The 16,344-nt window shown below is 46.5% G+C and overlaps 1 protein-coding gene across 3 annotated transcripts; it reads right to left on the reverse strand.

Annotated features, from left to right (window-relative positions):
* Positions 1-1,744: 1,744 nt before the first annotated feature.
* Positions 1,745-9,990, reverse strand: HEYL (hes related family bHLH transcription factor with YRPW motif like). 3 transcript variants are annotated; one of them, XM_088672222.1, is made up of 6 exons: positions 8,478-8,604; positions 8,241-8,360; positions 7,215-7,269; positions 6,228-6,311; positions 4,004-4,085; positions 1,745-2,892 (listed from the first exon to the last, which is right to left on the reverse strand). In XM_088672222.1, the coding sequence occupies exons 2-6, from the start codon at positions 8,348-8,350 to the stop codon at positions 2,210-2,212; spliced, it is 1,014 nt and encodes a 337-aa protein (XP_088528348.1). In that variant the 5' UTR covers positions 8,351-8,360; positions 8,478-8,604; the 3' UTR covers positions 1,745-2,209. The 3 variants fall into 3 exon arrangements, with proteins under 3 accessions (XP_088528348.1, XP_034976659.1, XP_088528349.1); XM_035120768.3 differs by having other exon boundaries at positions 8,241-9,990; XM_088672223.1 differs by lacking the exons at positions 7,215-7,269; positions 8,241-8,360; positions 8,478-8,604 and adding an exon at positions 6,823-7,002.
* Between the last annotated feature and the right edge of the window lie 6,354 nt (positions 9,991-16,344).

Here is a 16,344-nt window from a genome sequence, read left to right on the forward strand (position 1 = left end):
TCCCGCAAAGAATTCTGGGAACTGTAGTCTCGATACCGTAGCTTTGTGAGAGGTGAAATACAGTCCCCAGGAATGGATTCTTTGGGGGAAGTGGTGTGATTTGGATGTGTGGTGTACCTCTTCTGTTTTCTCTCTTCTCATATATTAATGTCACTCTCACTCAAACACCCCACTCCTCATTCATATGCATCCTTCTGCCAGAAAAACATTATCCATGATTTGGCATTGAAAGGACAGGGAGGCCAAGCAAGGAGGGAAGAATCGTGTTCCAATAATCTCAATATTATTGCTGCTCAGAATATTTATAACTCACTTTCAATCCAAAGATTTGAGGACTAGATTTTTTCCTGAAGCAGCTGATGACATAATGCATTTGTTCTTATCTGTTGTGTTTATTGTATTGAAATAGAGGCTGTCAGTATTTTGTGGTAGAGGCTCAAGCACATACCAGAAATTTAGGTTAGCACAATTAAAGTGGATTAAACTGCTCTGTTGGTTTAGTACAAATAACCCACCAAAACAAAGGTCAGGGGTTAGGAAAATGACAGGGAAATACACTGATAAATAAGAATGGGGCAAATAATTAACAGAAAGTATCCCATAAATCAGGATAAATGTTCATTGTTATATAACCTCCCATCAAACAAATCAGAACAAATGCTCAGTAAAGTCTGGACATAATCTAACCTCTGTATAGGCTTTGTGCAAGCAAATCAGGATAAATGCTGAATAAATGGGTCATCTTGAGGAGCTCCACCTCATTTTAATCTCCAGCATTTCCAGGCCTTTCATGGCTTTGCCAGCAGGACACAAATAATAGGCTACATATATTTTTCGAAGAGCTAAAACGATTCTGTGATTCCACTCTGCATATCACACAGCTACACCAGCATTACTTAGGCATAATGTAGCTGGGGTCATCCTGTGAACTTACAATGGCAAAGCCAGAAACAAAGCATAGTATGTGTGAGTGGAAGCCATGGCTCAGTGGGCCCACTGTCAGTCTGTGTAGACAAGATTGAGGCACACTTGAGATGTAGCAGCTCCCTCTGCCCCCCAAGAGCAGACAGAGCAGCATTGACAGCCACTCCCACAGCATCCCCAGCAGGACAACATCCTCCAAACACAATGTCACACCCCCCCAGTGATGTTCTGGGTATCTCCTATGCAAAGGTGGTGCCAGTGAAATCACAGGAGCAGCAAAGGATGCCCATAATGTTGTCTTGCCCAGTGCACACTCCTTCCACACACAGCAAGATGCCACACAAAGGAGTGCCTTTCCCCTAACACAACCTCCCTAGTTACCGGTAAGAAGAGGGTAGGGTAGCAAAAGAGCCACCTGTAGCCAGAACCTTCAGGGTGAACCCTTATAGAGAACATCTCAAGCTCATTGCAGGCAATCGTAGGAGCTGCCTTAACCGTGATAATGCCTTTTTCTTACCTGTATAGAGGTGAAAGAAGGGAGTGCGGGTATGTGTAGAAACTAGCATACTGTACAAAGGTAACATTTACTTTGATTGCTCCACTCACTTTTGCCTCTGGACCCACCCACCATGGGCATGTTGCCCTTGAAAGGTGTCCCAAAGTGATCCCAGGGCTGAAAACGTTCGCCCACCACTGCTGAATGGGGAGAAGATGCAAAAGGGGAGCTATAAAAGCAGTGAACACCATTTCCTCCCTCTCACCGTGTGTGTGTTGCTCCAAAAAATTAGAGGGAAGTATATCAGCTGAACCAAGCAAAAGGGAAAAAACATCATTATTTTTTACTGGAAGTGCAGCAGCAGATGGTGACTTTTTGCTATTACAGTGCCACAACAGCATGCTCAGCCTCTAACAAGCATGAAAAAGGAAAAGGGTTTATAAAGCTGAAAGAGTGCAGAATGTCCAAGCACTACCCACTCTATGTTCCTGTCCTCTTGACACTTGCATGCATATGGCCCAGAGAGCACTCCCAGTCCCAGCAGCAATGAAGGCATGGTAGTCAGGAGGAAAGAGCATTTTCCTTATATAGACTGTGTCCACAACATAATCAACAAATTGTCAGGAAAGGTTCTTCTAATGTATGCAAAAAGCAGGAATAAGGGTTGAGTTCAGCTTCACTTTTTGTTTTTATTCAAGAGAGGGCTGCTGAAAATCTCTCTCTCTCTCTCTCTCTCTCTCTCTCTCTCTCTCTCTCTCTTTCTCTCTCTCTCTCGGGGCGGGGGGAGGATCACAAAGGTCCAATTTCCATAGTCCAGGTATGGCAGATCCTAGCAGCTTTCCCAGTTTTGATTCCTGGTCCTTGAGCAGAAGCGATCAGAACTGGAGGTGGTGGAGGCATGTAAACTGGTGCTCCTGGACTGTGAGCCAAAGAGGAGGAGGAGGAAGAGAAGAGAAGGGCTGCAAACTGGCTGCTCCTGGGGGCCGCTGCCTTCCTCGGCCTCTCACTAGATCCACTACTGGGGGTGGCTGTTGTCATCAGTGGGCAATGCTTACTCTGTTGGGGTGATGAAGTTCTACTAAACAAGGTGTTAGGGCAGACTGATGTGAGAGAATTTGGAATTTGGCAAATGGGTGTTCCCCCCAGCATGGGGCCCAGATAGATTCCCGACGAAGCAGCCAGGACTGCCAAGCCAGGGTTGTCCTCCCTCCTGGGGAGATGGACTTGGGGGGAAGAAGGAGCTAGAGATTTTTGGAAAAGCCACCAAGGCCAGGACTGGAAGGGCAAGAGAGAGGATGTTGCTTTAGAAGGAGGTTCCATTTCAGCCACATAGTTGTTCAGGTGCGAGAGGAGCCGAAGCTGGACAGAATCGGTGCCACTCTGCCCCTTGAAGGTGCCCAAGTATCTCACTACTTCTGTAACGCACTCACGAAAACCGATCGTCCTGTAATCGACTGCCAGCACTCGAGCATCTAGTGTTTTGAAAATAAAAACAGATACGCTGCCATTACGTCCCTCAGCATGACACACATGACTTTGATACCCTCTGAAATGGGATTTGGAGTGCAATCCCAGCCGGCTAATGCACTTTGCAAGAGAGTTTAAGAAACATAAGTTGCTTCCTGAAGGTACTTTCAGCCAGTAGACGCCACTTAAAATGGATTGGCAGAGTCAAACGCAATGTGGCATCATCTGTGCAGTTAGCAACAGTTATCTGATTAAATGTTGAAAAAGAGGACAAGGCAGATGCAGCAGCAGGTCTCCCAATGCAATCAGGACTCTGGCTACAGCAGGATGGAGGTGCAGGGGGACTTTAACCCTTTGCCACACACACCTGCTGTTTACTCTGTAAATCCATTCAGGCAATTGCTTATTGGGGTCACGTCTAGTTTGACCTTAGACCACAGTAGCGTGAGATTGGTGCTGGGGAGCCATTTATACAAAGCATAGCTCTACATGCTAACTTCTATGGTTGGCTGAAGATATTTTGTGGCCCCTGAGGCAGAGCAGCAAATGCACCCCCCCACACACACACCCCAGTCAAGGAGCAAAGTACCCCCAGACATGCTCAGAACTGGCTTTAAAGGAACATTTTGTCAGGAGGTAGCCAGAACATAATCCATGCTACTATGCTGCTTGCCTCATCTTCCGCAGGGCCAAAGATAGGGGACCCCAAAGCCCAAAAAACTGGAGTTGGGTAGTTGCTACAAGGCCCAATACATCCTCTGGGTTTTTACATGCTTTACCTCCTCTTTTTTGATAGATAATCTTTATTGTCATTGTCCCATACAGAACAACAAAATTGATTTTTTGTATATATGTGATATACCCATGTGGAGTTACTTGTACCCTATGATTGAAAGATCGTTGGAGACATTTAGGCAGAATGGCAAGAGGGAGGAGAGCTGCTTCTGCTGCCGCCACCCTCCATTTTCTGCCGCCTGAGACAGCTGCACTGCTTTGCCTAATGGCAGGGCTGGCACTGCTAATTGCAGCAGCAGCATCTGACTGGCCTCCATACATAGGGTGGCAATAACATAACATGGATGGCAAAGACTTAAGCAGAGTCAGTGTTTTTTTTACCTGTGTCTCCAATGGCATGAAGCATTTTTAAGTGATCTACTGTCATCTGCAAGATCTCTGCTTTCTCCATTTTGGAAGAGCCCTGTTTATTGGAAAAAAGAGGACTCCCATTATATGAACACAGATTGTAATGTGTGATAGTGGCTACTTCCAGAGCACTAGTACTATGCGGGAGGGATTCATGCACATACCAGAAATTTAGGTGTGCCCTGGGATTTGCTGGGGCTATACATAAATAATATTGTGTGCATATATGTAGAGTAGAGTAATTAAGGTAAAATTAATATGTGATATTTATGTCGGTAAGCATATTAGATGAATTAGATATGTTTGGTTGGGAGGGGAAAGAATATGCTTGGAATATTGGAAGTGAGAGGTGATGGGATAAGGGCTTGAAAGGGAGTTCGAAAATGTGTGCCTGGCAGGTGGGAGTTTACAGCTGTTAGCTGGTATGAGAGGTGGAGGCATCTGGACGATGGCTGGGTTAGTTTGATAAAGGAGGATTAGCATTGTTATTCCTTATTGTATTATATGAGCCTAAGATAACCAAAAACTGAACATACACTTGTATATACTGAGTGATCATAAAACCTTTGATTATTCCTTTAAAAAATAAATTACAGCTTCATACACACATGTCTTTTTACTGGGCGACGCTAGAGGTGAGAAATATTCAGATACTTTGATGGCAGGAGAAATAAAGGGAGTTGATAGAAATACCCATCAGAAAGCCAGCTAAGGTGGTTAAGTGGTCCAGGGCAGTTGAGGAGAATCTAAGGGTAGTGTCAGTGAACCACGTAGTGGCCGGGGGGGGGGGCATGGCATGAGGTGCACAACTTAAGTGGATTAAAGTGTGCCATTGCCCTAGTGCAGTGATGGCCAAACCTGGGCCTCTAGCTGTTTTGGGAGAGCTAGAGGCCCAGGTTTGGCCATCATCCCTGACCACTGGTCCTGTTAGCTAGGGATGATGGGAGTTGTAGTCCCAAAACAGCTGGAGGGCCAAGTTTGACCATCACTGCCCTAGTGTAACACACACACACACACACACACACACACACACACACACACACACAGAGTTTATATCCCACCTTGTTCTCCGAGCAGCTCAAGATGGCAGTTTTGACTCTTTCCCTCTCTACAGTATTTTATCCTCACAAGAATCCTGTAAGGTTAGCCTCACGGTCACCCAGTAAGCTTCATGATGGCCAAGTGGGGATTTGAATCCAGGTCTCTCCAAGGTCCTAGTCTAACCACTCTAACCACTATACCACAATGGCTACCCACATTTCTTTCTTTCTTTTTTCTAAAAAGAGGACTTATTGCTGTTCGGGAATACTAACAGTTATGTTCACACCGCCATAAGAGCCAACTCCAAGGGGCTGAGGTCCCTTCAGCCCCCCCCTAATATATTTGACTCCTTCTCTCAAGTCGACGGGCACTGCCATTCAAATAGTGTGTGTGCACCACGTCTTGCGATCAATTATATGGGGTGGGACTTAACTGGGCCTCCTCAATATTTTATTCAACTTGGCACCCTCATATTCTGCCCCTATCCCTTGGGCTCCCACTGCTAAGGTTTGAAACCACATTCCCACAACATTAGCCAGAATCCATAAGAAACATTTAGTTTATCGACAATACCACTGTTTGATGCGGGGGTTTTTTCTCTCAAAGCAGCTTCGATCCAATAAGAAAACGTACATGATCATCACTTTGTACTTAGGAATGGTGTGAATATTTGAGACTGCCATTTCCTATGAATGGACTGAACGCAGATGAAAGCTTAATGAATGCAACCAAAAAGGTCATGCACATTGGGTTGAAGACACACACACCCCTTTCGGAAGTGAACAACGTCATGCCAATGCAGCTTCAACTGCAGCAGGAGAGGGACAACTTCACTGCGTTTTAAGCCACTAATGTGACCATACCAAAAGCGATGGGGAAATGCACTGCCAATAGTGCAATGGACAATTATTTAATGGGAAGATGTATAACCACCAGAAAAGCAAATCAGAATGAAAGCAGCATGAATGCTCATTGTTGCATAACCTCCCTGCAAACCAATCAGAACAAATGCTCAATGAAGACCGGACATAGTCTAACCTCCACATAAGCTGTGTGCAAGCAAATCAGAATAAATGTTCAATGAACATGTATTCTGGAGGAGACTGATGTCAGAACTTGGGGCGGGGGCACGAATTTGACATGGAGGTGCACTTACCTGCTTCTCAAAGGTAGTGGGAACCAAACGCCGTAGTTCAGATAGGCTGCTGTTAATGCGGTCCCTGCGCCGTTTATCGATTATCTGTAAGGGCATCATGGAAAAAGACAACTCTGCATCATTCATTTGCACCATTCATTGAAGAGGCTGCAACCCTATGGACACTAACCCAGGAGTAAGCCTCACGGAAGTCCAGAGGACTTACTTTTGAGGAGACATTAAGTAGGCCTCAAGTTTTTGATGTCTACATTAAGTTCAGAATTCATTTTAAAATTACATCATTTTTTAAAAGAGGAATTAACTGTTGCTGAAACTCAAAACAGAAATACAAACACTTTAAAATATAAAAATGTTTTAAAATTAAAAATCAATAAATCATCAATCTTTATCCACTCTGTTTAATGTTTAATCTCAGAACTTTGTGTGTAACCACCCAACTATTTGCAAGCCACTTTTGAAGCCATACCATTCCAAGACAGTAACAGAAATGTAGAAACAATTCAGTATAGCAACATAATTAATTAGTAAAACAGCAGCACAATAAATGCCAGCATCAGATCACTCTGGCCAATCATCTTTAGGACTCAATTAAAACCTGGAAGTGAGGAAGCCAGTTGAAGTTCTCAAGGGAAGGCATTCCAAAGATGTGAGATGGGAGCCTGAAAAGGGTGTCTGGCCATGTAGAGAGCCTCTGAGGCAGCAATTCACTCCCCCACTCCAGCGAAGTCCTGGGGATGGAGGACCATAAACAGATATTGAGGTCTGGCAATTCTGATCAAACACTGGATAGTCTTGGGACCTGGGTTCGAATTGCCCTTTCTCCATATGTGGACTCCTGGGAGGTTTTTTAGAAAGTCATTTTATTTCAGCCAATTTCCTCATTGTAAAACGAGGGCTAATGAAAAGGAATGCAAGTTATTTTGCAAATAAAAACCATTCTAAAAAAAGAATAAAAATAAATCAGATTTTAGATCATGCAGCACTCACCCCTCTCCGCTTCTTTCTTGCTTGTACATGAAAGATCCTTGTGGGAGATGGTGAGCTGAGAAACAACATCAACAGATCCGGTAAGAAGCATTTGTGGCTTTAGCACAGGCATCCCCAAACTTCTGCCCTCCAGATGTTTTGGACTACAATCCCCATCATCCCTGACCACTGGTCCTGTTAGCTAGAGATCATGGGAGTTGTAGCCCAAAACATCTGGAAGGCCGCAATTTGGGGATGCCTGCTTTAGCACTTTTTGACTAGACTACGATTCCATGCATTGTATTGGGGTGCCCTTAAATACTGCTTAGAACAGGGTAGTCCAACCCGTGGCCTTTCTTGCGTATACTGTACATCTGTTTGTGTATTAAATTTGTTTAATATATTGTGCATTTAATTACATATATTTAATTAAATGTATTAATTGCGTATATTCAATAATATGAACTATACTATGTACACTTTAATTTACAATATGGAAATTTAATTCAGTGCGGGGCCCACAAGTTGTGCGCCAAAGTACTCTTGCAGCCCACTTGGTATGAAAAGATGCACAGCCCTGGCTTAGAAGCTGCTGCTAGGCCAAAAGAGTTGATTTGGTGGTCCAGAATTTGAATGGAGTGTGGCCCTAAATCAGCTTGCATGAGGATATATCTTCTGCTCAATGGTAGGAAAATTAGGAATCTCACACAAGCTGAAATGAAAAAAACTTGGTACTCCCCTCTGAGTTCAGAAGTCAATACTCGCCATTTGCCCCTGAAAGGGAAATGAAAGACACTCATGCAAATAAGTTTTCCATCAGTGCCAAGTGTTATAAGAAAAAAAAATTCCTATAACACAAGGAAAGCAAAATCTATGAACAACTCCATGTTAGAGAGTGTGTTTGCTGAAGCTGTATCTAGTGGCTTCCCTCTACCAGCTTCCTTCCTGGGCAATTGGGTATGGACCATTCAGTGGTACCAGACCTCCTGCCTCCAACTGATGCTGTTCCATCCATTTGGCATCCTCACCACGGAGGTGTCTCCTTACCTGCTGAATTCTTCCTCCTCCTCTTTTCCCGCCACAAGGGGTGCATGATCCAAGCCTGTGTACAAGTCGTGGCCCTCCTCCTCCTCCTCTTCCCAGCAGTGTCTCTTCATACTGAGGCACCTAAACAGATGACAAATATCCTTCTCCTTACTCTGCCCAGAATCTCTGGGCCACCATCTCCCCTCTTCAAGACATAGGGAAATGGGCTCTTCCTTGTCCCCCATTCAGAGATTTCACCTCTCCTGCCTTCTCTTCCTTTTCTCAGCACATCTTTAACCTTCCTGTATGGTAAGTGAAGGAGTTCCCTCCCAGGGGTGAGAGATTACTGGCTTGCTCTTGCCTTCCCCCCTCTCCTCTTGCTGGTGGAAATCCCAGGAGGGTTTGGGGGGAATCTTCCTGTAAAAGAGTAGCCTGTGTGAATTGCCTCTCCATCCCTCCCTCGGCCTCCACTGATTGGTCTCAGCTGCAGTTTAAAAGGATCAGTGACCATCCTGGCAACAGAAAACCGTGGGAAAGAGGCGAGACTGATAAAGCCCTGAGTTGTTTCAGGAAAAGAAGGAAAGAAAGAAATGGGGGTGGAGGTGGGGGTGGAAGAGAGAGACCTAGCACATCATGTCTCTGCAACTCTGCTGGACTGGAGGCGGAATAATTTTTAAAAAAGATTTTTCAAGGCTTTTAGCTGCAGGAGAACACTTTGACTATTGACCAGGATCAGTTAGAGAGCACAAACAGAAGGCCCCAAGGTGGTGGAGCTGTTAGGGCCTAAGGGGAGAGAGTACTTTCCTAACCACACTGAAGGATCTCAGGGCCAGCAGCAGCCCACACAACCATAAACTACAAAGCACCAAGGATGGAAAGAAACCTTGCACAATCTTAAACATGTATCCCAGGATCCTCAGCAGCATTACAAAGGACTCTGGGATGCACCTTTCAGCTAGGGGCATAGGAAGCTGGCTTATACTGAGTCAGACCCACTGGTCCATCAGTGTTGTCTACACTGACTGGCAGCAGCCCACCAGGGTTTCAGGCAGGTGTTTCTTCCCGGTCCAACCTACAGATGCTAAGGGACCTTTTGCATGCAGGGCAGGGCTGTACCACCTTCCAAGGGGCAAGCAGTTTGGCAACTAACTGCAGCTGAAACTGAAATGCTGAAGAGCCACTGACAGTCAAAATAGAAAATACAGTACTGAACTAAATGAACCAGTGGCCTGGCTCAGTATAAAACATCTTCTGGTGTTACTCTTTCATTTTTGCCTTTGGCAAAGAAACGTGGCAGGCTTTATTTTGTTTCAAAAATGTGTTTGTCTAGAGGCAGCAGTGGGACAACAGGATAAGGTGTGTGTCCACCACAGGAAACAAAACTTCTCTCCAAAATAAAAAAATTCCTTCAGTAGCACCTTAAAGACCAACTAAGTTTTTATTTTGGTATGAGCTTTCGTGTGCATGCACACTTCTTCAGATACCTGGTATTCTTCAGATACCTGGTATTATTTTGGTATCTGAAGAAGTGTGCATGCACACGAAAGCTCATACCAAAATAAAAACTTAGTTGGTCTTTAAGGTGCTACTGAAGGAATTTTTTTATTTTACTTCGATCCAGACCAACACGGCTACCTACCTGTAACCATTCTCTCCAAAAGCACTTCCTGCTTCCTTAAAAACCATTACCTGTCTCCCGCTGAGCACTAACAAAAACTCATTCCCTGAGAAACATGGTGCACTTTATATGATTTATCCCATTATCATTGGCACAATTTCCTTCTTCTGGACAGAAACAGAACTGCTCTCCACTGCCAGCAGCCCTTCCCTCACAACCTTTCTGGGCTTTCTCTGAACTTTTGTCATGTCAGCTCAATTACAGCTCAATTGGTTACATGTTGTCTCTAGGATTACTCTGTGTTATGAGTGCAGAGACTGCAAAGTGACTTAACCCCCTTATAATCAAATCCACATTCCTGCCTGCCAGAGCTCCCAGCCTGCAGTGTGGTAAATCTGCTGGAAACCAGAAGCCCTCTTATGTGCCAAGCAACCCCGCTCCTGGATTAGCTCGTATTTGTAATGATATGAAACAGATACTGCTCTGAGTTTACTCACACTTCAATTGCAATGGAGACCACAGGGGAGAATGAATGAGAATTATTAATGGCCTGATAAGGAGGTGCCCAGTTAAATTAAAGATGCTGTCAAGGAGATTAAATGAGAGGAAAGAGACAGAGATGTTCTAGCAGATGAAGCACACACTCTACATCATAGGAGCCAACTTCTAGAGGCCATGGGGGCTTCGGCCCCCTCAATAAAATATTAGAGGGGGCTGGGTCGGACCCCACAAAGTTGATGGGCATCACCATTTAAATGGTGTGTGTGTGCACACCGTGTCATGTGATTGATTATGCAAGACGGGTCTTACCTGCCCCCTCCCCATATTTTATTTAAGTTGGAACCTCCGTTTGACATTTTCCCCTTGATGGGTCCAAGATGATAAAGGTTCTGGAAGCTGAGTCCTATGAGGAACAGTTGAGGTAGTTGGGTATGTTTAGCCCAGAAAAGAGGAAACTGATATGAGATATAATAGCCATCTTCAAATATCTGAAGGGCTTCCACATAGAAAAAAGTTTTCCATTTGCCCCACAGCAATGGGGCAAATACGTTCTTTACCTCTGAATCGGAACAAACAGCAATCTGTGAAAATCTGATTGCCATTTGCTCTGATTTAGCAGTAAAACACCGGGTTTACCTGGGGAAAGCAGCAGAAGCAGGGAGGGTCGGGCCAGGACCTGGAAAGACCCAGAACAGAGCCTAGAAACGTGGCAGAAAAGTGGGGATGAGCCCCTGGACGCAAACACACACACACACACACACACACACACACTGTCATGATGGAAACCCTCCCCACATTTCCTGTCTTTATCTCTAGCTCTTTTCATTTTCTCAAGAAAGTTTAAGCCAGTAATAACCCTCATACATAGCTGCCAAGTTATCCCTTTTTTACAGGGATTTCCCCTTATGCTGAATAGGCTTCCTCGCGAGAAAAGGGAAAACTTGGCAGCTATGCCCTGATATCCATTCTTCTTGAACTTTAACAAATGGCACAAGATCCTTCTGCCTCTCTTTCTGTTGGTTCAGCAGCGCCCTCTTGTGGCATCTCTTTTGATTTTTTTAATTCAGGTCTGCTAGCTGACATATGAGGTAACTCACATTTTATGCAGGGGTTACACTCCAGGTATGGTACGCATATGTAAAAACATGTATATTTGGACCACCTGCTTGGAAGGAGGCTGTTCCATGCATTCACAACTACATTTGGACCAGAATACAATAAGCTGCCTTAAACCCTTGAGAGCCATTCAACCATCAACTGGGAGGCTGACTTCCACTGCCAGTTTCAGGAATAGTCCAACAGTCCTGCCTTGCAGGGAAATAAAGCATTAACTTTTGATGGCTCTAAACTGCCTTCTTTTTTTAAGTTCCACAGTTTTCATGTTAATTATTCACTACCTTTTTTGATATTTGCATGCCCAGAGTACTTTGGGCATTTCTGTAAAAAGAAGAGTCCTTAAATCATACATTCTGCACCAATAAAGCAACAAATTTAATGTTAACAGCAATGTATTGAAGAGGTTGAGTCCCCTCTTGAGTTTTAAACAGAATCTCAGATGGCAGGGGCACCCACAGGAGGCTCTCCAGTGAAGGACTTGAAGCATGGGTCACCAACGTGGTGCCCGCCAGCGCACATTCACCTGCAGCGGTCTTCCCTGGTGCTATCATCGCCCTCACCTCTCCCTGCTGAAATTAGGCTCAAAATAAGCCTTTTGTTGTAGCCAATCTAAGGCATTTTTCCAAGCCAAATTGCAGTGCGGCAGGAGACAAGTACAGGAAGGCCTACCAGTGGGGGGTGGCCCCTGAGGGCAAATGGGGCACTGCCCCACTAACCTCTATCTTCCCTCTGCCAGAGCCCACCTGGCCTGTCTTCTCACTTGCAACCTGTCTAGAGGGTGGCAGTGCCTGTTGGCTTCCTCCTTATTCTCAGCTTTGCGCCTTGCAGGGAGGTGGATGGGGACAAACTTAGATTGTCTGTGTGGATACGTTTCCTTGCTTTGGAAAATGAGGTCTTTCCTTGCAGTCTCATGTTTTAAAGCCCTTTCTGATGCTCCCATGGCAAAGGCATGGGTCGTTTCATCCATAAATAGTGGGCACGGACACAGGAATGCCTGGCAGAGGCTTCCAGTGATCTTGCAAGAGTTGCCTTCCTGGTGCTGTGCCATCTTTCATCCTGCAGAGTTCCCACCACAGCCAGGCCTCTTTTTATTTCTCCTGGTGCAATGGGGCTGCTGGCATCCCAATCTCCTTGCTTCACAATACTGGCACAACCTGTGGAGAACTGTGGTTCTCAAGCATCTACCTTCAGCAAACCTCTTGCATCCTGCCCAACATTTCATAGGCGAAATATTTCCCCTAATACAAGCATTTTTGTAAATATTATTTGAAGAACTGCATCGCAAAAAATTCGTATGTGAATCTTGAAGAACAGCTGTATTTTGGTTCTCATACGGTTTGGGGAAGTGAAATTTGGATATATTGATTAAATGCACACTGAATGCACACTGATTTCTCCTCCATCTCTAGTCTGGCCACATCCACTTTTGGCCAGACTCAACTTTGTAGGGTTAGTTCTTAGGTGAAAACGTCTGGCCACCCTTGTTGTAGTATTTATTTCCAGCTACTTTGGGATCTTAATGGAGAGTGGTCTTTCCTTAGAGCAGTGGTGTCCAAACGTTTTTCAAAGAGGGCCAGATTTGATGAAGTGAAGTGCTGTGAGGGCCAACCAAAGTTGTTGAGGTTTTTTTTTTCCAGGGTTGAAGCTGTTGAGGTTTTTTTTACCTCAGGAAATAAACTGCCACAGGGGCCGGATTAAACCAACCGGCGGGCCAGATTAGCCCCCCAAAACTGACTTTGGACATGCCTGCCTTAGAGCATATGCAGAGTGCAGGGGGGATGGTTCATGGTGGCTAGGCTGTCTTTCAGCATGTCTTCCTTCGCTGGTCTTCTCTGTGAAGATTATGAGGAGGAACCTTGGGGTGAGTTTCGCTGGGATACTGCCCCTGAAAGCCATTGTCTTTAGATTGCTGAGCAGAGACAACGGCCTCTGACTCTCGAGTCAGCATGCCTCTTATCAAACGTTTCAGTAGCTGGAAAGGCAATGGTGCCAGGTGCTCCTTCTCAGAAATATGGGTGTGCAATCTGAGTGGCCCTTCTAAATTTAACAGGCGTAAAAATAGGCAGAGCTTGGGTGGGATTCAAATATGCACATTGGGATGGGAGGAAGCCTGAGGCAGTGGGGTTTTTTTTAGCCCAGGGCAGAACCCAAAGGCAGAACCGGCAATGAGAAAAAGGTGGCATTTGTGTTCACGTTGGCTTTGAATACACTTCTCAAATGGTGGGCCAAAAACCACCAGCAGGTCTCAGTTCCACAGCCTACGGGGGCTCCTCACTCCTCTGCCCCCCCCCCACCCATGGCCATGCAATAGTTTTTCAGTTGAATGGGTGCCAGCGCCAGCAATTCCCTGGATGCCAAGTGAAGGTGGCCAGGAGACAGAGATGTTGGCAGGGGGCAAGGGGAGGAAATAATAATAATAATAATAATAATTTATTATTTATACCCCGCCCATCTGGCCGGGTTCCCCCAGCCACTCTGGGCGGCTTCCAACAAAACAGAAATTCTAAAATACAGAAATCCATCAAACATTAAAATACAGAGATCCATCAAACATTAAAAGCTTCCCTAAATAGGGCTGCCTTGAGATGCCTTCTAAAGGTCTGGTAGTTGTTGTTCGCTTTGACCTCTAGTGGGAGGGCATTCCACAGGGTGGGTGCCACTACCGAGAAGGCCCTCTGCCTGGTTCCCTGTAACTTGGCTTCTCGTAGTGAGGGAACCGCCAGAAGGCCCTCGGAGCTGGACCTCAGTGTCCGGGCAGAACGATGGGGGTGGAGACGCTCCTTCAGGTATACCGGACCGAGGCCGTTTAGGGCTTTAAAGGTCAACACCAACACTTTGAATTGTGCTCGGAAACGTACTGGGAGCCAATGTAGGTCTTTCAGGACCGGTGTTATGTGGTCTCGGCGGCCGCTCCCAGTCACCAGTCTAGCTGCCGCATTCTGGATTAGTTGTAGTTTCCGGGTCACCTTCAAAGGTAGCCCCATGTAGAGCGCATTGCAGTAGTCCAAGCGGGAGATAACTAGAGCATGCACCACTCTGGAGAGACAGTCAGTGGGCAGGTAGGGACTCAGCCTGCGTACCAGATGGAGCTGATAAACAGCTGCCTTGGACACCGAGTTGACCTGTGCCTCCATGGACAGCTGTGAGTCTAAAATGACTCCCAGGCTGCGCACCTGGTCTTTCAGGGGCACAGTTAACCCATTCAGGACCAGGGAGTCCTCCACACCCGCCCGCCTCCTGTCCCCCACAAACAGTACTTCTGTCTTGTCAGGATTCAATCTCAATCTGTTAGCCGCCATCCATCCTCCACCCGCCTCCAAGCACTCACACAGGACCTTCACCGCCTTCACTGGTTCTGATTTAAAAGAGAGGTAGAGCTGGGTATCATCAGCATACTGATGGACACCCAGCCCAAACCCCCCGATGATCTCTCCCAGCGGCTGCATATAGATGTTAAAAAGCATGGGGGAGAGGACAGAACCCTGAGGCGCCCCACAAGTGAGAGCCCAGGGGTCTGAACACTCATCCCCCACCACCACTTTCTGAACACGGCCCAGGAGGAAGGCGCGGAACCACTGCATGACAGTGCCCCCAGCTCCCAAGCCCTCTAGACGGTCCAGAAGGATGTTATGGTCGATGGTGTCAAAAGCCGCTGAGAGATCCAGCAGAACAAGGAAACAGCTCTTACCTTTGTCCCTAGCCCGCCGGAGATCATCGGCCAGTGCGACCAAGGCAGTTTCAGTCCCATGATGAGGCCTGAATCCTGACTGGAAGGGATCCAAATGGTCCGCTTCTTCCAGGCGTGCCTGGAGTTGTTCAGCAACCACTCGCTCAATCACCTTGCCCAAGAATGGAAGATTTGAGACTGGGCGATAGTTGGCCATATTGGCTGGATCTAAAGATGGTTTTTTAAGAAGCGGTTTAATAACCGCCTCTTTCAGCGGGTCTGGGAAGGCTCCCTCATGGAGAGAAGCATTTACCAGCCCGCGAAGCCCATCGCCCAGCCCTTCCCGGCTAGCTTTTATAAGCCAGGATGGGCAAGGATCAAGGAGACAGGTGGTTGGTTTCACTCGTCCAAGCAGCCTGTCCACATCCTCGGAGGTAACAGATTGAAATTGATCCCACAAAACTTGACTAGACAGGACTCTAGCACTCCCCCGCCCCGGCCCTGCTCCCACGGTGGAGTCTACCTCTTCCCGAATCTGAGCGACTTTATCTGCAAAAAACTTTGCAAAATCATTGCAGGAGATCATGTGGCCCATACTGGGCCCGGATGGAGCAGGTGGTTCCGCTAAATTGCGAACCACCTGGAAGAGTCTCCTGCTGCTGTTTTCTGCAGATGCGATGGAGACGGTGAAGAAGGTCCTCTTCGCCGTCGCCATTGCCACTTGGTAGGCTCGAAGTTGAGCTCTAGCCCGTGTCCGGTCTGATTCAAAATGAGTTTTCCGCCACCGGCGCTCTAGCCGTCTCAATGACTGTTTCATCACCCTCAGCGCCGGGGAAAACCACGGGGCTGTCCGGGCTCCATGCAATCTGAGAGGGCGCTTCAGAGCCAGACAGTCAATAGCGCTGGTTAACTCCGCATTCCAGCGGGCCACCAGGGAATCAGCTGAAAGGCCATCGACATGGGATAAAACATCCCCTACCACTCTCTGGAAGCCAATTGGATCCATTAAGTAGCGGGGGCGGACCATCCGAATCGGTCCCACCTCCCTGCAGAGGGGAAGGGTTGCGGAGAAGTCCAGTTGCACCAGAAAGTGATCTGACCATGGCACTTCTTTTGTTTCGCTTTTACTTAATGTCAGATCACCAACATCCATAGAGGTAAACACCAAGTCCAAGGCATGTCCGCGGCTATGAGTTGGGCCAGACTTATTCAGGGACAGCCCC

The sequence above is a fragment of the Zootoca vivipara genome, chromosome 6 (assembly GCF_965207765.1).
Source record: "Zootoca vivipara chromosome 6, rZooViv2.hap1.1, whole genome shotgun sequence".
NCBI classification, from domain to species: domain Eukaryota; kingdom Metazoa; phylum Chordata; class Lepidosauria; order Squamata; family Lacertidae; genus Zootoca; species Zootoca vivipara.

Bases quoted from the DNA above. Each gene is read 5' to 3' on its own strand.
- HEYL (XM_035120768.3), bottom strand. From the start codon at position 8,464: ATGGGGGACAAGGAAGAGCCCATTTCCCTATGTCTTGAAGAGGGGAGA. The intron at 7,270-8,240 runs GTAAGGAGACAC...GTTGTTTCTCAG, and splicing joins GAGGAGGAAGAATTCAGCAG to CTCACCATCTCCCACAAGGA. The intron at 6,312-7,214 runs GTGAGTGCTGCA...ATGCCCTTACAG, and splicing joins CAAGAAAGAAGCGGAGAGGG to ATAATCGATAAACGGCGCAG.